Consider the following 19,312-nt stretch of genomic DNA (forward strand, 5'->3'; position numbering starts at 1 on the left):
ATAGCACATCATGACTGGTTCAAGACTCTTCATCCTTGTATTTAGCAAACATCAACTGCTTGTATTGTTTCTTGAATTGGCTCATCGTTGTGCATTGTTTGATTTCCTTACTCAATCCATTCCATAGTTTGATTCCACATACTGAAATGCTATGGCTAGCATAACGTAGTCCTAGCATAGAAGTGTTTCAAATGTACTTCTTCCCTGAGATCATATTTCTCCTCTCTTGTAGAGAAGTATTGGATGACATTTTTAGCTAATAGTCCTTAAAAAAAATAAACAAATGTGAACCAAAAAAGTTGGAAATGATGAACCAGTAATGGAATTAGAACATGACGCACCACTAAGTAGTCGTTTACATGACGGAGTACAGTAAACAGAGGCTGGCAGCCAATCCAATATGTCCTCCCGATTGAAGCTGACAGGGGCTGTTCTTTTCCGGAAGCTCTGTTTGGTTTCTCCTCAGCTCTGGAATATGTCAGACCACGTGGTTCGGGACTTGTGACAGTGGACGTACAGTCTTGCCTTTGCTAATTTTGTGTTCTGCGCAAGCAAAGCTAATTTCCAACAAAGAGTCTGTGTTCATTCTGGAATGCGGCCTGCTTGAAGTTCAGTAAACGAGGAGCTCAGATGATCGCCGCCTTCGCCCTGGACACAGAGCCTTGTTATCAAACCCGCACAACAGCATATCCAAATCTCGTCCACCATTAGGCCTAATGGAATAAACCACTAATGTATTATCCGTGCCCTTTTGGTGACTATGCATAATGACGTTAACCCACATATCGGACAAATGTACTCCGTGATAACACGTGTGTTTAGCGCACACGGAGCAGTTCAAGTCCTGATCACTTAGCCTCATATCTGCAGCTGACAGCCAGCAAATATACACCCGTCAACCTCTTGACCCTCGCTTGATATAAATGTAAATGACATGGCGATGGACTTTTAGCTGTCGCAGGTCTGAGCATCTCTCTCCAAAAAGCAGCACTCGATTGATTTGCTGCAATTTAATCCGACAAAATGACTCTTTTTTTTCTGCAGTTAGTGCTTAATGATAGATGGGCATGCGGGAAGTATAAACACATACAGGCAGGCGAGCTTTATGACATCTTAAGAGGGATGTGTGCGAGCATCTGAGCGTGTCTCTGCAAGCATGGAGTGCATAAATAAACCAGCAAAGCAGTAATGGCCTTGTGCACTAAGCAAAAGCAATAAACCGGCCTACAACGCCTCTCCCGGGAGTCGGATCTCATCTAAAATAATACCCATTTATTAAACATGATCTCCTCACATAGCTCACCGCGTCTACCGATGGCATGTAGATTTATGAAACACACACACACACACACACACACGAGAATATGTCGAGCAATGTCATCAGAGCGGCCTGTGCACAATGGCACTGCTTAGGAATCTGCTTAGCAAACAAGTGACCTTGATTACTCCAAGAAGAGCGTCTACTGTTACCGAGTCTCATTAACGTGCCAATAAAATCCAATACCTTTCACTTTAGTACTATTGAATGTATTGAAATTGATTGAAATGCAGTACAGACATTCTGTATTCCCAAAGTACCTGTACTGCATGTGATACTTCGCCTTGAACAAACGTGGCTAAAAACAGTTTGCGCTTAGGTCCTACATTTTGTTTGTAGAGAAGCTGATAATAAGTGAATAGAGCCAATGGAGAGCTTCTGTCCTGAGCAACAGTTTGGCGGATATTTCACGTTCCCGTGTGAAATACAGCCGAAAGATGCAAATATTTTTTATCTTGCTGGGTATCACCAACTACAATAACTGCTGCTTGACCTTGCCACATAAACACAGAAGCAGAGTTTGTGGGAGGGTGAGCCACGCCCATAAGGAAGCCCGCCTTTTTGTGACATCACATAAGTACAGTTTGTGGTCGGTTCCCAGACAGCTTGACAAACGGGTGGCGAATACTGACGGAGGTCATTTTTAATAAAACTTCATGCAATACATTTTCTTCTCATGTTCATTTCTGGTAAGAATTACAGAACTTGAAAATTTTAATTTAAATTAACATGCAATACATTTTCTTCTCATGTTCATTTTCTCATGTTCTTGTAAGAATTACAGTACTTATTTTATTTTATTTTTATTTTAATCATTTTAATTATCAAATTTTTAAAAAGCTTTAATTATCAATTAAAAATTTAAATTATCAAATTTAAATTTTAAATTTTAATTTTAACTATAAAATTAAAATTAAAATTAAAATTAAAATTAAAATTAAAATTAAAATTAAAATTAAAATTAAAATTAAAATTAAAATTAAAATTAAAATTAAAATTAAAATTGCCCCTTTCACTCCATACTTGCCCCGACCTTCCCACATTCAAAAAACAACTCAAAACCCACCTGTTTAAATCCATTTCTAACTCTTCTTTCATCCATGTCTAACTTTTTATACCTGACTGCCCCGCCCCACCCCGCCCCACTTTTAGCCTTGTTTTAGCTCTGAATGAATGTTTGGATATTGTATTTTAATGCATCGTTTACTTTGTTTTTACTCAACTCTATTTTTATTTCTTTTTTTTCTCTACTGTAAAGCGTCTCTGAGTACTATGAAAAGCGCTATACAAATAAAATGTATTATTATTTATTATAATTATTATAAAAATATCGAGTTACCGTCAAATAGGGAGTCACCATGTATATAATGGTGCCTTGGTTAACGTCATTAATCTGTTCCAGAAGGTCCAACTCAAACCAACATGGACTCTAACCAAAGCAAATTTTCACACAGAAAATAATGTCAATCCAATTAAGCTCTCTAAAAGGTCCATCGCCCTTCTCTTTAGTTGCCGTGTATCTCTCCATAACTGACATAAAGAACCTAAAAGTGCGGCCGCTGTCCACCGTGCTACCACATTCAAGTCATTTTGTCTTGGCTTTGTGATCCAAGATCATATTTTGGATGTTAAAGACGCGAGCGAGCACAAGTCAAGACAAAATTTCTAGCAAAAATTTTGGTTAACAGACATACCAGTGTAATTCTGAGATTACAAATGATGAATCACCATCAGTCAAACGCATTGAGGTGTTGCACACGCTGTAGGGATACTGTAGGGAGGTCTTCTTCCAAGCGTCAGCGTAATAAATGCTTGACATTAGCTCTTTGTTTTCTTCACTGTGAAACTCATTTGGTTCACAATACCAACATCCAATTATCCCTTAAATGAGCTCAGTCATTAGTTGAGAAGGCAGCCCTTTATCAGCGAAGGCACCATTTTTGGTAACTTGACTTAACTGCTCAAAATAGAAGCGGAATGCCTCACCAGGAGGAACAGCATCCAGAACAAGCATGTCTGCCGTGTGTGGGACTTCCTGTTTTTGTGAGAGTGATATAGTAGCTTTAGAGTGGTGCTGCATTTGAGGGCCGTACCGTATTTTCCGGACTATAAATCACACTTTTTTTCATAGGTTGGCTGTTCCTGCGACTTATACCCCAGAGTGACTTATAAATGAATTTTTTCAGGTAATTTATTTTCCAAACTACTTGACCAAAACAGACATTAGGTCCTCTTGGAAGGCAAGTTGTAACAATAAAAGAATCGAGAACAGGCTGAATAGGTGTAAGATATGCTAACACAATGCTTATTCAGGTACACTAAAAATAAACATGAACACAAAAGGTGTCCAGTGTTTATGTAACATAAACACTTTTTTTCATTTATAAGTTGCTCTGGAGTATAAGTCACAGGAACAGCCAACCTATGAAAAAAAAGTGTGACTTATAGTCCGGAAAATACGGTAGTTTGTAAAATAAATTACCCGCAAAAAATGCGTCTTATACTCCAGTGCGACTTATGTATGTTTTTTTCTACCTTAAGGTTTTCAGTTAATAATTGGAGAAGACTAGAAATAATAATAATACCATTTCTGGTAAAAAAAAAAAAAAAAAAAAAGAAGCATATTCTTTTTGTTTGGCTTGAAATAAGCTATGAAATATTAATGTTAACTAGATGTTAATAATGTTAATAATGTCCTCCGCTCTTTCTTTGTTTCAGAGCAACAGTGAAGGACCAACCACTGAAGGAGCCAGAGAGCAAGCCCGTGCTGGCCTTGGTTTGAGTGTGGGACCAGCAGATAAACTTTGTTCATGCGTCTCCCTGTAGGCCACTCCCACATCACTATGAACTGTGAGCAGGACTTTGGAGACGGGGGCTTGGGAGTGACACTCACGTTACGACTGCTCATGCACGGAAAGGTAGAGGTCTCCCCGCTTTATGTCACGCACTGTGAAATATGCCTCTGCTTCATCAATTATACACCTATATATATATATATATATATATATATATGTATATATATATATAAGACGTTATATAGAATAAAGCTGTTGCCGGCTACAATATGCAAATGCGTTTTTAGGGTAAACAATTGACACTAATCGATTACTGCAGGTCACACATCGAGCAAATATCATATATATATTTTTTTTTCTACAAACATCCTTTATTCTCCTGATAAACAATTTTGGGGGTTCTGGGACCCCCAAAAAGGAGAGGTGTTTCTCTGATAACATGTTCAGTGCCTAGCAGGGGGTGGTGTAATCTTTCATACGCAAGGTCTTATTTTTTGTTAGAATTTTTTATCTTGTAAAAATAGTTTTTCCTTGGAAATATTTTTGGTGTTCTTCTGGTAAAATTATTCTTATTTTTTGGTTAGAAATTTTTATCTTGTAAAAATATTTTTTTCTTGGAAATATTTTTTGGCTTTCTTCTGGTAAAATTATTCTTATTTTTTGGTTAGAATTTTTTATCTTGTAAAAATATTTTTTTCTTGGAAATATTTTTGGCTTTTTTCTCGTAAAATTATTCTTATTTTTGGTTAGATTTTTTTATCTTGTAAAAATAGTTTTTTTTTGGAAATATTTTTGGCTTTCTTCTGGTAAAATTATTCTTATTTTTTGGTTAGAATTTTTTATCTTGTAAAAATAGTTTTTCCTTGGAAATATTTTGCCTTTCTTCTGGTAAAATTATTCTTATTTTTTGGTTAGAATTTTTTATCTTGTAAAAATATTTTTTTCTTGAAAATATTTTTGCCTTTTTTCTCGTAAAACTATTCTTAATTTTGGTTAGATTTTTTTATCTTGTAAAAATAGTTTTTCCTTGGAAATATTTTGGCTTTCTTCTGGTAAAATTTCTGCTGTTTTTCTCCCCATTTTTGCATTTTTTGAAATCCAATTGTTCCAACTATTCCTTTTTTAAAATATTTTTTTATGAATAGCAAATATCATATTCACTTCAAATGGAAAAAAGCCTTTTTTGAATTATAGACAAATGAATAAATTGACATATACATTACATAACATATAATGACAAACTGGAAGTCACACACACAATTTGCTGTGATATTTGAATATAAAGGTTTATTAATGATGTTCATTTTATAACTGAATGCTGCACCGGTACTACATGTTAAATACATTATTACCACGAACTGTAAGAATGCTTTGATTTTCTGAATATGTCCACCGATATTAATGCTTCATCTCTTTTATTTTAGGAGGTTGGCAGCATCATAGGAAAGGTAAGATTTCTATCCTGCTTTACATGTGATTGTTCATAATCTTCATTTCAGTGCAGTGTCAGTTTCAGATCTTCCATCGGTTTATTGCTGTCAGTCAAAGCCCATCCTGGTCTGGGATGATTCACAGGCCTTTCTGGAACCATATTCCTCTCCCCTCTTGCCCATTTTTTTTAAGTCAGCAGAAAACCTCCCGGTCAGAATATCCTCAGTCTAAATGTAATTGCCTCCAACCAGCCCCACAACCACCCCCATTACCTCTAATGCAACACAGCAATCCATCAAAAGGGGAAAAAAACATTAGTGTATTGACTGCAAGCCTTCTGTTGAAACTGAACCCCGCCGATGCTTTTCTCTTGGGCGCACGTGGTGTCAGTTAGGCGGGGCCCGGCTGCCTGGTAATACAACACCTGCAGAGGGCATCAATAGAAAGAGGATGACGAACAAAAAATAGATTCATGACAAAAAAAAAAATAAAAAAGCGTGCTAAAAAGAAGTGGGCTCCAACAATTGCAATGAAAAGCATGCAGTGACTCATAACGTTCACTCACTTTTGTTTATGTTAAAGGGGACCTATTGTGCTTTTTACACTTTTTTGACCTATAAATGTATTTAAAATGTTGTATTCTCGTGTTAAACGATGCCAAAGCTTCAGATAACGAGGTTTATGCATTTGGAAGTGATCCCTGAAAGATGTTTGGGATGGCTCCGAACACTCAATTTCAGAGTTTGTTCTAACACTGGCTCCCTGTGACATCACAGTAAGCCGGGCTTCCTTATATGGGCATGTGCTGTAGGGCAGATAAACTCTAGGACTGCCCTTGTCACAGTTTATGATTGTTAGCTATAGCGCCCGGGAAAGCTAAGCTCAGGCAGAAGTGGTTGGAGTTGGTGATTCCCAGCAAGAGAAAAATATTAAAATTAATTTTTAAATTAAAACACTATATGACTATATGAATCATGATCATTTGTTTTTACATTTTTCATCATGATCTCGCCTGACTGCACGTCACTAGCCACGTTTACATGAGGAGTTTTTCTCTTTCTGAATGGAATCTTTCGGAATGACCTTTTCCGAAAGCAATAGTATCCATGGAAAGGAATATTCCAATGGCATGTCTACATGCAGCGCTATAATCAACCAGAATAGTCAATGGGCATGCCCAGTAAAGTGTAAACACCAACATCACGTAATACTGACTTCCTGGAGTTTTTCTTTAACTCCGTATTGTCAGTTTTTCGAAATTTAGTTTGAATCAAAAACAAACTTTCCTTAGCAGTCCAGTGCCGATTGTGTATACAAAGGTTCCATTCTTTCCTTTTGAGTAAAAATAACCCGAATGGAATTGGAATATTTGTGTCCATGTATACGTGGCTACTAAGACATACCTACAAGTATATTTGCAAGTAGAGGCTTCTTATCAGATGGTGATGAGTTTGAAATATCACCGGGAAAAGGAGTCTAGACCAGAGGGAGACGTAGGTTGAGGTACTTGATCTGCAGCACTCAAACTAAATAGTCTTCCTCTCCGCTTGGCAGGCCTTTGCTGTCTCATCTTTTCCCATCCACAGCAGACAGGGCAGCAACATCTCAAGGCAACATAAATAATATGTTTTCCATAAAATATCACATCAATGACAGGGTGGCTGTGGAAGATGTAAACCAGGGGTCTCAAAGTCAATTTACCTGGGGGCCACTGGAGCTAGGGTCTGGGTGAGACTGGGCCGCATCAGGTTTTCCAAAAAAAAACAAAAACGCATTTATTAAAAACTAATGAAAAATTAATAAACTTTGCTTTGGTTCCAATTTTCTACAATAAAAGCTCTGATAAAACATTCCACTGTTCTCAAATATCTTACTTTTTATTTTTCTACACAAAATAAGATGAAAAATAAATAAACAAATCAAGAATAAAGAAAATCAATCAATCAGTAATAAATAAATATAATAATAATAATAAAAACTTAAGAAACCACATATAGTTGGTGGGTAGACAAATGATTTTTTTCATATTAAAATGAACAAAGCATTATTAGAGCCCTGTAGACATGACAAAACACGACTATAGTCACATTTATACTTTTTATTTACAACATATTGCGCAACTGCAGGGTCTTGAGACACATGCTAACTCGCAAACTAGAGAGCTAGCCACCTAAACGGTAGCCTCCAAGTTATTTCCTTTCAACTTAAATAGCAAAAAACTTACCACTTCCACACGGATAGGGAGGATAACTATTAACAGTTATTTAACCTTTAACATGAACATGAATCAAACGTAATAATTTTTTCTGGGTACATGATACCATACAGCATCCATATCAAACTAACATTAAACTTTCATATCAAGACGGGAGCCTCAAACTGGTGTCCTGCGGGCCACATTTGGCCCACGGGCCACATGTTTGAGCAGTGTTCCTGTCCTTGGTAGAAGGTCTCCACACTTTCACTGCACATTCAACGATTACAGCAATCGCACCCCCCCCCCCTCCTCTCACGCAAATGCGTGGTATCTTGCTATGTGTGACACAGAATTGCATCAGAACACCGCAACCCAAATATTGTGCTCAATTCCAATCAGGCGTGATGATAATTGCCTTTAAATAGTCAGACTGCCATCTCAAAGTTGAGAGTCCATTTGTCGTGTCTTTAAAGTTGCCCTTCATTTTGTTTTTCTTCCAGAAAGGAGAGACTGTGAAGCGAATACGGGAGGAGGTATGGCGTGCACCACTTACACCCGCACATCACAACATTTCATCATCTCTTATGACCACGTTTTATGGCTGCCGAGGGCAAAGCCTGGGGGGGGGGGGGGGGGGGGCAAACTGCAGTGATCATGGATGGCGTTAGTGTGATCACCGTTTGTCGTTGCTCGGACAAAAACTGGTGGCAACTTGTGTCTGGAATATATTTGGCTTTGCTCTGTGCCGTTCTTTTCATATTCCATATAGTCTATATATACCATATATACCATATATTCCATATATTCCATATATTCCATATATTCCATGTATTCCATGTATTCCATATATTCCATATATTCCATATATTCCATGTATTCCATATATTCCATATATTCCATATATTCCATATATTCCATGTATTCCATATATTCCATATATTCCATGTATTCCATGTATTCCATATATTCCATATATTCCATGTATTCCATATATTCCATATATTCCATATATTCCACATATTCCATATATTCCATGTATTCCATATATTCCATGTATTCCATATATTCCATATATTCCATATATTCCATATATTCCATGTATTCCATATATTCCACATATTCCATATATTCCATGTATTCCATATATTCCATGTATTCCATATATTCCATATATTCCATGTATTCCATATATTCCACGTATTCCATATATTCCATATATTCCATGTATTCCATATATTCCATGTATTCCATATATTCCACATATTCCATATATTCCATATATTCCATGTATTCCATATATTCCATATAGTCTATATATTCCATATATTCCATATATTCCATATATTCCATGTATTCCATATATTCCATGTATTCCATATATTCCATATAGTCCATATATTCCATATATTCCATATTCCACTCTCTTGTCAAGATGCTGACTCACCAGATGATCTCGCTCTTCCGTCATGCTCACCAATTTGCAATGTTTACTTGCAGCTTATCGAAGTGTAATACTGGGAGTCCGCTGGGCCGGCGCCAGTTGGTGCCAGTTGGTGCCAGTTTGCGCCAAAGATTATGTGATTGCCGCGTAGTGGTTTCGCTCGCCAAGCCACTACGCGACAATCCCGTAAATTTTGGCGCAAACTGGCACCAACTGGCCCAGTGGACTCCTAGCACCATTGGTGCAACTTGGCTCGCTCCTTTACATTCCAATGCATTCCAATAGGCGGACTGTTTGTGACATTTGGTTCCACTTAGTAAACACTTTGCATCGATTGCGTGATGCACGTGCGTGATGAATATTTTAAATATTTTTTAATTTTCTTGGGCTGCACGGCGGTTTAGTGGTTAGCGCGCAGACGTCACAGCTAGGAGACCAGCGTTCAATTCCCGCCCTCGGCCATCTCTGTGTGGAGTTTGCATGTTCTCCCCGTGCATGCGTGGGTTTTCTCCGGGTACTCCGGTTTCCTCCCACATTCCAAAAACATGCTAGGTTAATTAGCCACTCCAAATTGTCCATAGGTATGAATGTGAGTGTGAATGGTTGTTTGTCTATATGTGCCCTGGGATTGGCCTCTCGCCCGATGTCAGCTGGGATAGGCTCCAGCATGCCCCTGTGACGCTAGTGAGGATGAAGCGGTAAAAAATGAATGAAATGAAACTCAATTTTTGCCGCCGTTACAGGCCACCACGAGGCAGTTGGGAGGCAGTTTGAGCCACTGCACGCCACTAGGCACCTTATTGGCGACACTAGGCGCCATAGCAAATTGCATCGGCGCAAACTTAGCGTTAGATTCCTTTTCCAGTTCCAAATGTTTATGTTGTGTAAGGGGGGCAGATACACAAGATACACAAGGTGAGGTCATGTGAGCCCCGTAGAAGCGTCGGACCAAACAGTTGCCAATAGTCGTCATCCAACGATTCCGTCAGCCAGCTCGAGTTTGTGCTCGTAACCGTATGAGTCTCATGGTGACGTCCCCCTCCCCCACAATGAGCATGACTCACTGGACTGAGTGGAGAAATTGGCCCTGGGGACACGGCAGTCATGGCACTGTCCTGTCACTGCTCATGTGTCTGAAACCTTGAAATCAAGGACGCTGAATGGGAGCAGACGAAGGCAGAAGATTTATAACGCAGATGCTGTTCTCGGAGCATTAGTCTTCCAGCCTTCAGTTTCAGGTCTCGTTTTACTTCTTGACCGACTGCTTTGCTTTCTCTCTTATGCAAAGCCAGCGTGACTTTGTCAGCGGATATGGCAACAGTCTAACAATAGATGCTTAGTGGGCAGATGGCTACGTAGACCAGGACCGGTCAAGCAGCATTTCCTCAACGTGACTGTCGGTCCTGGTCAAGAACGGGATAAAAGGACCTTGTCTGATGTCAAGTATGAAATATAAATTCATATGCCATCGTGGTCAATTCCATTCCCCTCACTGTACACGCCCCCCGCCACAATACATAATAATGTTCATTGCATGGAGGTTGACGACAACTCCAACCCTGAAGGAGAAAAAGTCTTTGAAAAAAGCAACATGAAAGTTTATGCTTTTGTCCTTGGCCCATTTCTGAGCCTCCACATTGGGATTTTTTTTAATACTTACAAAACATTTTTACAAATCTAAATGCAAATAGGCGGCACGGTGGTCAAGTGGTTAGCGCGCAGACCTCACAGCTAGGAGACCAGGGTTCAATTCCACCCTCGGGCATCTCTGTGTGGAAAGTTTGCATGTTCTCCCCGTGCATGCGTGGGTTTTCTCCGGGTACTCCGGTTTCCTCCCACATTCCAAAAACATGCTAGGTTAATTAGCCACTCCAAATTGTCCATAGGTATGAATGTGAGTGTGAATGGTTGTTTGTCTATATGTGCCCTGGGATTGGCTGGCCAACAGTCCAATGTGTACCCTGCCGCTCGCCCGAAGACAGCTGGGATAGGCTCCAGCACCCCCTTGCGACCCTTGTGAGGATAAGCGGTAGAAAATGAATGAATGAATGAGTTTAAAGGTAACTATAGGGGTGTTATCTCAATTCTAGAGGGCTCTAATAATGGTAAAAACATAATCCGAAAGTCATAAAGTTTCTTTATTCATTCATTCATTCATTTTCTACTGCTTATCCTCACGAGGGTCGCGGTGGGGTGCTGGAGCCTATCCCAGCTGTCTTTGGGCGAGAGGCGGGGTACACCCTGGACTGGTGGCCAGCCAATCACAGGGGTTTCTTTATTCAGTTCATAATATTATTTATTATTATTATTATTATTTATGATTAGAATATTTATTTTAATTACTCCATTTGTATCACACATGGGCTGCACGGCGGCTGAGTGGTTAGCGCAAATTGTCCATAGGTATGAATGTGAGTGTGAATGGTTGTTTGTCTATATGTGCCCTGTGATTGGCTGGCCACCAGTCCAGGGTGTACCCCGCCTCTAGCCTTAGGACAGCTGGGATAGGCTCCAGCACCCAATGTGACCCTGGTGAGGATAAGCGGTAGAAAATGAATCTAGAAATCAGTTTTATAGTTTTTGGTTTGGCTTCTCCATCTTAAGAAATCATCCTACAAAGCCAAGCCAACCGTTTGCTGCCTTCATGACTGTTGTCTTTTATGTGTGTCCCTGCAGAGCAGTGCCCGGGTCAACATCTCAGAAGGTTCATGTCCAGAGAGGATAATCACCATCACCGGATCCACGGAAAGTGTCTTCAGGGCCTTCACCATGATCACATACAAACTGGAGGAGGTAGACTGAACACATTGTCATCGTTCTGTATTGTCTTCCATTTGGAACAACAAGTCATGTTGGTCTGAACAGAAAACAGAAAACAGAAGAAAGCGAAGCAAAGTTGTCACAAATCAAAGTGGAATAAATGAAATCCGCTAACTGGCTAATGATGGCTGGAAGGGAAACGTACACAAAGCTATTCCTCATCTCGGTAGCATCACTAATGCGCTTTCATCGCTATCGATTCCTCTCCAAACACGAGGGAAAGAAGGGCTGATGCTTTTTTCCTAGAATTTGATGCTTTAAGATAAGATTTCACTGTAGATTTCGTATGTTTGTTGTTGGAGCTGCTTAAGGCAAAGGTGTAAAGCGTCTGAATCACATGACTTACATTCACGTTACATAATGACCTCGTTGACATGCAAAACAGGAAACAGAAGGACAGTCAATTAGCCGTAGGACACGCAAATGTAGAAGTTGGCCATCTTGTTAGATGACATTTTCTCCCTTTTGGATTAACTTGTTAGTTGAAAATATTCCACTTTCCGGATTAAAGTGGAAACGGCTTCAACTAATAAGACCAAGTCCAGTTGCCTCGGTTCTACTTTAGCGGATTACTATGACGTGGATGACTGACACTTTGCGCAGATAAATTGCAGGATTACACTAAAAATACAGAACCGATTTCTTTATTGACGGTTACTATGGTAACCATGATGTCATTGTATGGTCATATCACCTCGTACTTCGGTATGTGACAAAAAAATTAAAAATAAATAAATAAACTTAAACTACATTAGGGCGGCACGGCGGTCGAGTGGTTAGCGCGCAGACCTCACAGCTAGGAGAACAGGGTTCAATTCCACCCTCAGCCATCTCTGTGTTCCTCCGGGTACTCCGGTTTCCTCCCACATTCCAAAAACATGCTAGGTTAATTAGCAACTCCAAATTGTCCATAGGTATGAATGTGAGTGTGAATGGTTGTTTGACTATATGTGCCCTGGGATTGGCTGGCCACCAGTCAAGGGTGTACCCCGCCTCTCGTCCGAAGACAGCTGGGATAGGCTCCAGCACCCCCGAAGACAGCTGGGATAGGCTCCAGCAACCACCCAAGACAGCTAGGATAGGCTCCAGCAACCCCCCAAGACAGCTAGGATAGGCTCCAGCACCCCCGAAGACAGCTAGGATAGGCTCCAGCACCCCCGCGACCCCCGTGAGGAAAAGCGGTAGAAAATGAATACATTAATGAATCCTATTTGGTTGCACAGTGGTCTAGTGGTTAGCGCACAGACCTCACAGCTAGGAGACCCGAGTTCAATTCCACCCTCGCCATCTCTGTGTGGAGTTTGCATGTTCTTCTCCAGGTACTCCGGTAGAAAATTAATGAATGAATGAAAAACTATATTAGGAAAGCAGGAAGTGAACAAATGTAACAGTTAGTGATTGTAAAAGTACCAGATGGAGGGGTAGGATTTAATAAGCTTTGCTTCTTCCTACTCCTTTTGGACATGTGGAACTGGGAACTGATTATGGGATGCACTCAATTGGAATCTGATGCATGTTCAAATGAAATAAAACCATTACCATTACCATTACCATTACCATTACCATTACCATTACCATTACCATTAGCAATTATAGAAGGGTGGGACAGAATATACCCTCCATAACATGTTGGTGAGGATCTGGATACATTGAGGAGGTCTACGTTCTACTCAGTGGTATTCTCGTTATACGATGTGGTCATTAAAGTATTGCTAAAACAATATATATAATGGTAATTGAAGACTTTAACACAGTACTGTACAACTTACGGTTGCCCATGAGCAACTACATGGTATTTGTCACCAAGGCGACTATCCACCTCCATCTCTAATTAACATGCCACGCGGTCTCATCGATGAGGAATCAGATGCCGGCTTTTTGTCACACTCGCCCTTTCTTGCTTTTGCATATTGTAGCTCGACTTAAAACCTCATTAATATGCAAATATGTAAAAGGTAAATACTATTTTTTAAACTGGTCTTGAGATTTGGATCAGGTCTGTATCATACATGTTTATTTATTCTCAGATGTCACGGTGCAAGCAAGCATGAAAGCAATATAATCTTTTGTCATCAGGCCTACTTATCCTACCCGCAACACAATATGCTTCAGGGATTAAGTCCCACAACGCTGTGTGTGTGTGTGTGTGTGTGTGTGTGTGTGTGTGAGCCCCTTTGTGTGACTTCTTTTTGTCAGGACAATGCACACAAGTGTTAGAATCCTCACTGTTGTTAAGATGTGGTTCATATTTTTAGATCATATCAAGAAAGCGAGGCCCACAGTCTTGTGACTGTACACACGAGATGAGTCCTCTTCCGCTAAAGAGAGGTGACGTCAAAGAACACAATAGCACGGGTCTAAAAATAGATTTTAAAAAAAACAGCCTTACCGACTTTAAACATTATGAAGTCCCTAATATCTCCGTGGACACGTCCACACAACTCAAGATAGTTTTTATTTTTTTGCCAACTGGCCCAAACACTTTGCATTCTGTGGCACATTTGTTGGGACTTGTTGTTGGCGAGTGAGACAGCGGGGGCATTTACATTTCAAAGGTTCGCCCAGTTGCTGTTGTCATTAATTAAAAAGCTCATCTCCTCCTGCTCCGTATGTCTGCTTTGCCTTCTCCGGAAAAAAGAAAATGTTAGAATGTGAATGATTCTGACCATAAATGTACTAGTACATACAAATAAAACTTACTGCACGTATTGGGTTGGGAGTTCAAGTATCTGGTGGTTTTGTTCATGAGTGACGGAAGGTTGCAGTAATGCAGTAATGCAGTAATGCAGTAATGCAGTAATGCAGTAATGCGGTGGCTGTAGCGGACCGTCGTGATGAAGGGAGAGCTGAGCCGGAAGGCAAAGCTCTCAATTTACCGGTCGATATACGGTATATGTTCCCACCCTCACCTATGGCCACGGGAGCGCAGTCATCCGGGTTGAGGGGGTGGGGGGGTTAGCCGAGCCGCGGAAAAAAATTGTTAAGCATTCCCGTCTATAATTTACACAGGGACATTACATGTTCTCTCACGTAAAATTTTCTACCGCTTATCCTCACGAGGGTCGTGGGGGTGCTGGAGCCTATCCCAGCTGTCTTTGTGCGAGAGGCGGGGTACACCCTGGACTGGTGGCCAGCCAATCACAGGGCACATATAGACAAACAACCATTCACACTCACATTCATACCTATGGACAATTTGGAGTCGCTAATTAACCTAGCATGTTTTTGGAATGTGGGAGGAAACCGGAGTACCCGGAGAAAACATGCAAACTCCACACAGAGGGTGGAATTGAACTTTGGTCCTCCTAGCTGTGAGGTCTGCGCGCTAACCACTCCTCCACCATGTAGCCCTCATTCTAAATTAAACCAAAAAAATATAATATCTATAAAATATATCAGAACGCACGGTGATTGAGTGGTTAGCATGTTGGCCACGCAGTCAGGAGATCGGGAAGACCTGGGTTTGATTCTCCGCTCGGTCATCTCTGTGTGGAGTTTGCATGTTCTCCCCGTGCATGCGTGGGTTTTCTCCGGGTACTCCGGTTTCCTCCCACATTCCAAAAACATGCTAGCTTAATTAGCCACTCCAAATTGTCCATAGGTATGAATGTGAGTGTGAATGGTTGTTTGTCTATATGTGCCCTGTGATTGGCTGGCCACCAGTCCAGGGTGTACCCCACCCGAAGTCAGCTGGGATAGGCTCCAGCATACTCCTAGTGAGGATGAAGCTGTATAGAAAACGGATGGATGTTTCTGGTGTTTTCTGGTTAGACCGCCATTGTTTCTTCACTGCAATGCCTGATAGAACCAAAAGTTGATATCCAGCAACTTCCATGGTTTTCTTAACTCTGGCTCGTCTTCTTTGCATCCTGCTGACAGTCACTTTGCGTGTCTCCATAGGACCTGACAACGCTGGTGGCCAATGGCACCATCAGCTCCAAGCCACCAGTCACCCTGCGGTTGGTCATTCCTGCCAGCCAGTGTGGCTCTCTGATCGGGAAAGGAGGGGTGAAGATAAAGGAGATTAGAGAGGTAAAGACCCCCCCCCCCTCAGTCTTTAGGATGGTTTAGTGTTGAGAAATAAACATTGAAATTGAATATAATTTCAGACTAATAATGATAAATGTAAAAGAAAATTCAATCACTAATGTCAAGATGCACGTCACAAAAGCAATGCTTTCATGCAGCAGCTTCACATTAGCATGCTAACATGTCCTAATTAGCAGCAAAGTACAACTGAGTCCGACGGGAAGGTCGTTAGTTTTTAAAGTAAGCACAAGTATTCCAGATAACATTTCCAACGGATAATGGCACTGGATGAGTGGAGTTTTTACCCTCGGGGGAATATAAATGTTTCAAGGTTTGGCCATCCGTCTGCACAACATTTCCCTCCAAAGTCAAGGGAATTCATGAAAGCGATTGTAGCGCAGCTAAAAATAACAAAAAATCAAAAGGAATCCAAGATTGTTGATAAAGTGAACACATGATGGATTACATTTCCTTTCATCGGAATTTTAATTGCTGCTTCAGTGTGTCAGATTGAGGCCAACAAGGCAGGCGGGGATGTATTGAGACAATAGAATCATAGAATACAAAAGATTGGTTATTGAATGATTATGACTCATTTTTATACCCGTGTGATTCATTTGGATTAAATTAACATATCTTTGGCCAGTGGCATTTAGGGTTTTCCTGCCTTTTAAATATCCTGGAGTCTGATCAGCTGCTTGATAAATTTAAACTCTCAGCAACGGCGAGTAGAATTAGGATTATTCCACTTCCCCGATGCTAAATGCTAAACGTACTCAAACAGTGTCAGCTTCTTTATCACCGATGTAGACAGTGAACGAGGTCATCGCAGCCACATTGAGAAGCTGTGGCTAAAACGTATATATCTCTGCAATTAAATCTGATTAATCCTGAGTTAACTAGGTCCAAAAAATTTGATTAATCACGATCAAATATTTTAATGGATTGACAAACCTCATCTTCTCAGCCTAATCTTAATCTTCCTTTAAAACACAGGTCTCAAACATGCGGCCCGCGGGCCAAATGTGGCCCGCAGGACACTAGTTTGAGGCCCCCGCCTTGATATGAAAGTTTAATGTTTGATATGGATGCTGTATGGTATCATGTACCCAGAAAAAATGATTACGTTTGATTCATGTTCATGTTAAAGGTTAAATAACTGTTAATAGTTATCCTCCCTATCCGTGTGGAAGTGGTAAGTTTTTGGCTATTTAAGTTGAAAGGAAATAACTTGGAGGCTACCGTTTAGGTCGCTAGCTCTCTAGTTAGCGAGTTAGCATGTGTCTCAAGACCCTGCAGTTGCGCAATATGTTGTAAATAAAAAGAGTATAAATGTGGAATGTTTTATCAGAGCTTTTATTGTAGAAAATCGAAACCAAAGCAAAGTTTATTCATTTTTCTGTTTTTAATAAATGCGTTTGTTTTTTTTTTGAAAACCTGATGCCCAGACCCTCGCTCCGGTGTCCCCCAAGTAAATGGAGTTTGAGAGCCCTGCTTTAAAACATCCTATCCTTTGCAGAGCACCGGAGCTCAGATACAGGTGGCGGGGGATTTGCTGCCCAACTCCACTGAGCGAGGGGTGACGATATCTGGGAATCAGGACTCTGTAATCCAGTGCGTCAAACTCATCTGTGCGGTGATCCTGGAGGTAGGAAGCGTCACACACTCCATTTGTCTGATCAGACAAAAACATACATTTGGTTTGCAGCGTCGGTTTCACTCCAGTGGGGGGGGGGGGGTGGGGTGGGGGGGCTGTTTAAGGTATTTTGAATGCTCTTAAGTTCTTACCTGAAAGTCACATTTCCATTAAGGAGTACAGTTACATTTTTAATGAGTACTCAGGATACAAGTGACCCATCAGTTGGGAATCCATAAATCCTTCTTCCTGCGAGCTGCGTTTGCGAGGAAACTACATTACAATCTTATTCGTACTTGGCAAGGCGCAGGGAAGGTGCGCCGCGCCTGCGCCTGGTCCACGAAATCAGAGCCCATTATTTCTAAATTATCATGGGCAAAATGGCCTAAAATCGATATAATAATCCATCGTTTATCACGGTAAATTTACCACTGAGAAAAAGACAGGAAGCAGAACTGGAGGTAGCAGAGATGAGGATGCTGAGGTTCACAGTGGGAGTGACCGGGATGGATAGGATCAGGAAGGAGTACATCAGAGACACATTACATGTTCGAGGCCTTGGAGATGAAATGGTTGGGACGTGTCCAGAGGAGAGATAGTAAATTCTCACCTTCTTTATCAAAGTGATGGCACTTCCAACGTTGGTCTATTTTGCCACCATAGCCAATAATGAAGTAGCATAAAAATACAGAGTCCACGTCAGGGTGGGAGTGGAGAGCAGGCTAATAGACATGTTTAGTCACAAAGAACAATTTACGTATATAAAACTGTGGTGAGACCAGCCATGTTGAACTCCAGAACTGGAGGTAGCAGAGATGAGGATGCTGAGTTTCTCAATGGGAGTGACCAGGATGGATAGGATCAGGAAGGAGTACATCAGAGGGACATTACATGTTAGAGGCCTTGGAGATAAAGTCCTTTAGGCCAGACTGAGATGGTTGGGACGTGTCCAGAGGAGAGATAGTGAATATATTGGTAGAAGGATGCTGCCTTTAGAGCTGCCAGGTAGGAGGACCAAAGAGGAAGTTTATAGATGTAGTGAAGGAGGACGCGAGAGAGACGGATGGAGGAGATTGATTTGCTGTGGCGACCCCTGAAGGGAAAAGCCCAAAGAGAAAGAAGAATTGGTTCCAGACCATAGAAAACACATCAGTAGAATCCAAAATCCAGAACTATACGTGATTTGACCGTCTTAGAAACCTCCCCAACGATGTCAGAAAAAGTCGATTTTGAGAAAATATGTCGCCACCGGTGGTTGGAACGTCGCTAGATTCTAGTGAAAAACGGCCAAGTTGGCAACGCTTCATCGTGAAGCTGCAGATGATGGCAAGGGATGCCCACCTTTGGACACCAGCTCAACAGCTCTCTTGAGGAACGCAGAGGAGATAAGAAAAAAAAACAAAAAAACAAGCGCTAGCACAGTCTCCTCCTGTGCCTTCGCGGACTCGTACAAGTCCTTTTTGTTTCCGTGCTGCAGCTGGACCTGACTGACTAATTGCTAGTTTGATCCAGTTTGCAGGGGCTTTCTTCAAAGCGAGCGCCATTGAGATTCCGTACCAGCGGCTCCTTGCTTTGGGCTCGGAGATTTAAATTATGCAAAGTTATACAAAGAATTTGCTGTGACTGCTCCCGCGGAAAAGATGCT

General features: G+C 40.9%; 2 protein-coding genes across 3 annotated transcripts in view; one reads left to right on the plus strand and one right to left on the minus strand.

The window, feature by feature from the left end:
* Window positions 1-19,312, minus strand: part of LOC131104028 (dystroglycan 1-like) — a 76,458-nt gene that overhangs the window by 40,944 nt on the left and 16,202 nt on the right. The window lies entirely within an intron of this gene.
* The window catches only part of pcbp4 (poly(rC) binding protein 4), a 47,270-nt gene that overhangs the window by 14,594 nt on the left and 13,364 nt on the right, over window positions 1-19,312 (plus strand). Inside the window, exons 2-7 of the mRNA XM_058050726.2 lie at window positions 4,037-4,236; window positions 5,538-5,561; window positions 8,242-8,274; window positions 11,859-11,975; window positions 15,903-16,034; window positions 17,551-17,679. Coding sequence (XP_057906709.2) covers window positions 4,129-4,236; window positions 5,538-5,561; window positions 8,242-8,274; window positions 11,859-11,975; window positions 15,903-16,034; window positions 17,551-17,679 — 543 coding nt within the window. The 5' untranslated portion in view covers window positions 4,037-4,128. The remainder of the gene's footprint in view (window positions 1-4,036; window positions 4,237-5,537; window positions 5,562-8,241; window positions 8,275-11,858; window positions 11,976-15,902; window positions 16,035-17,550; window positions 17,680-19,312) is intronic.

Source organism: Doryrhamphus excisus, linkage group LG15 (genome assembly GCF_037039965.1).
Source record: "Doryrhamphus excisus strain RoL-2023G ecotype Guam linkage group LG15, RoL_Dexc_Guam_v1.1, whole genome shotgun sequence".
NCBI classification, from domain to species: Eukaryota; Metazoa; Chordata; class Actinopteri; order Syngnathiformes; family Syngnathidae; genus Doryrhamphus; species Doryrhamphus excisus.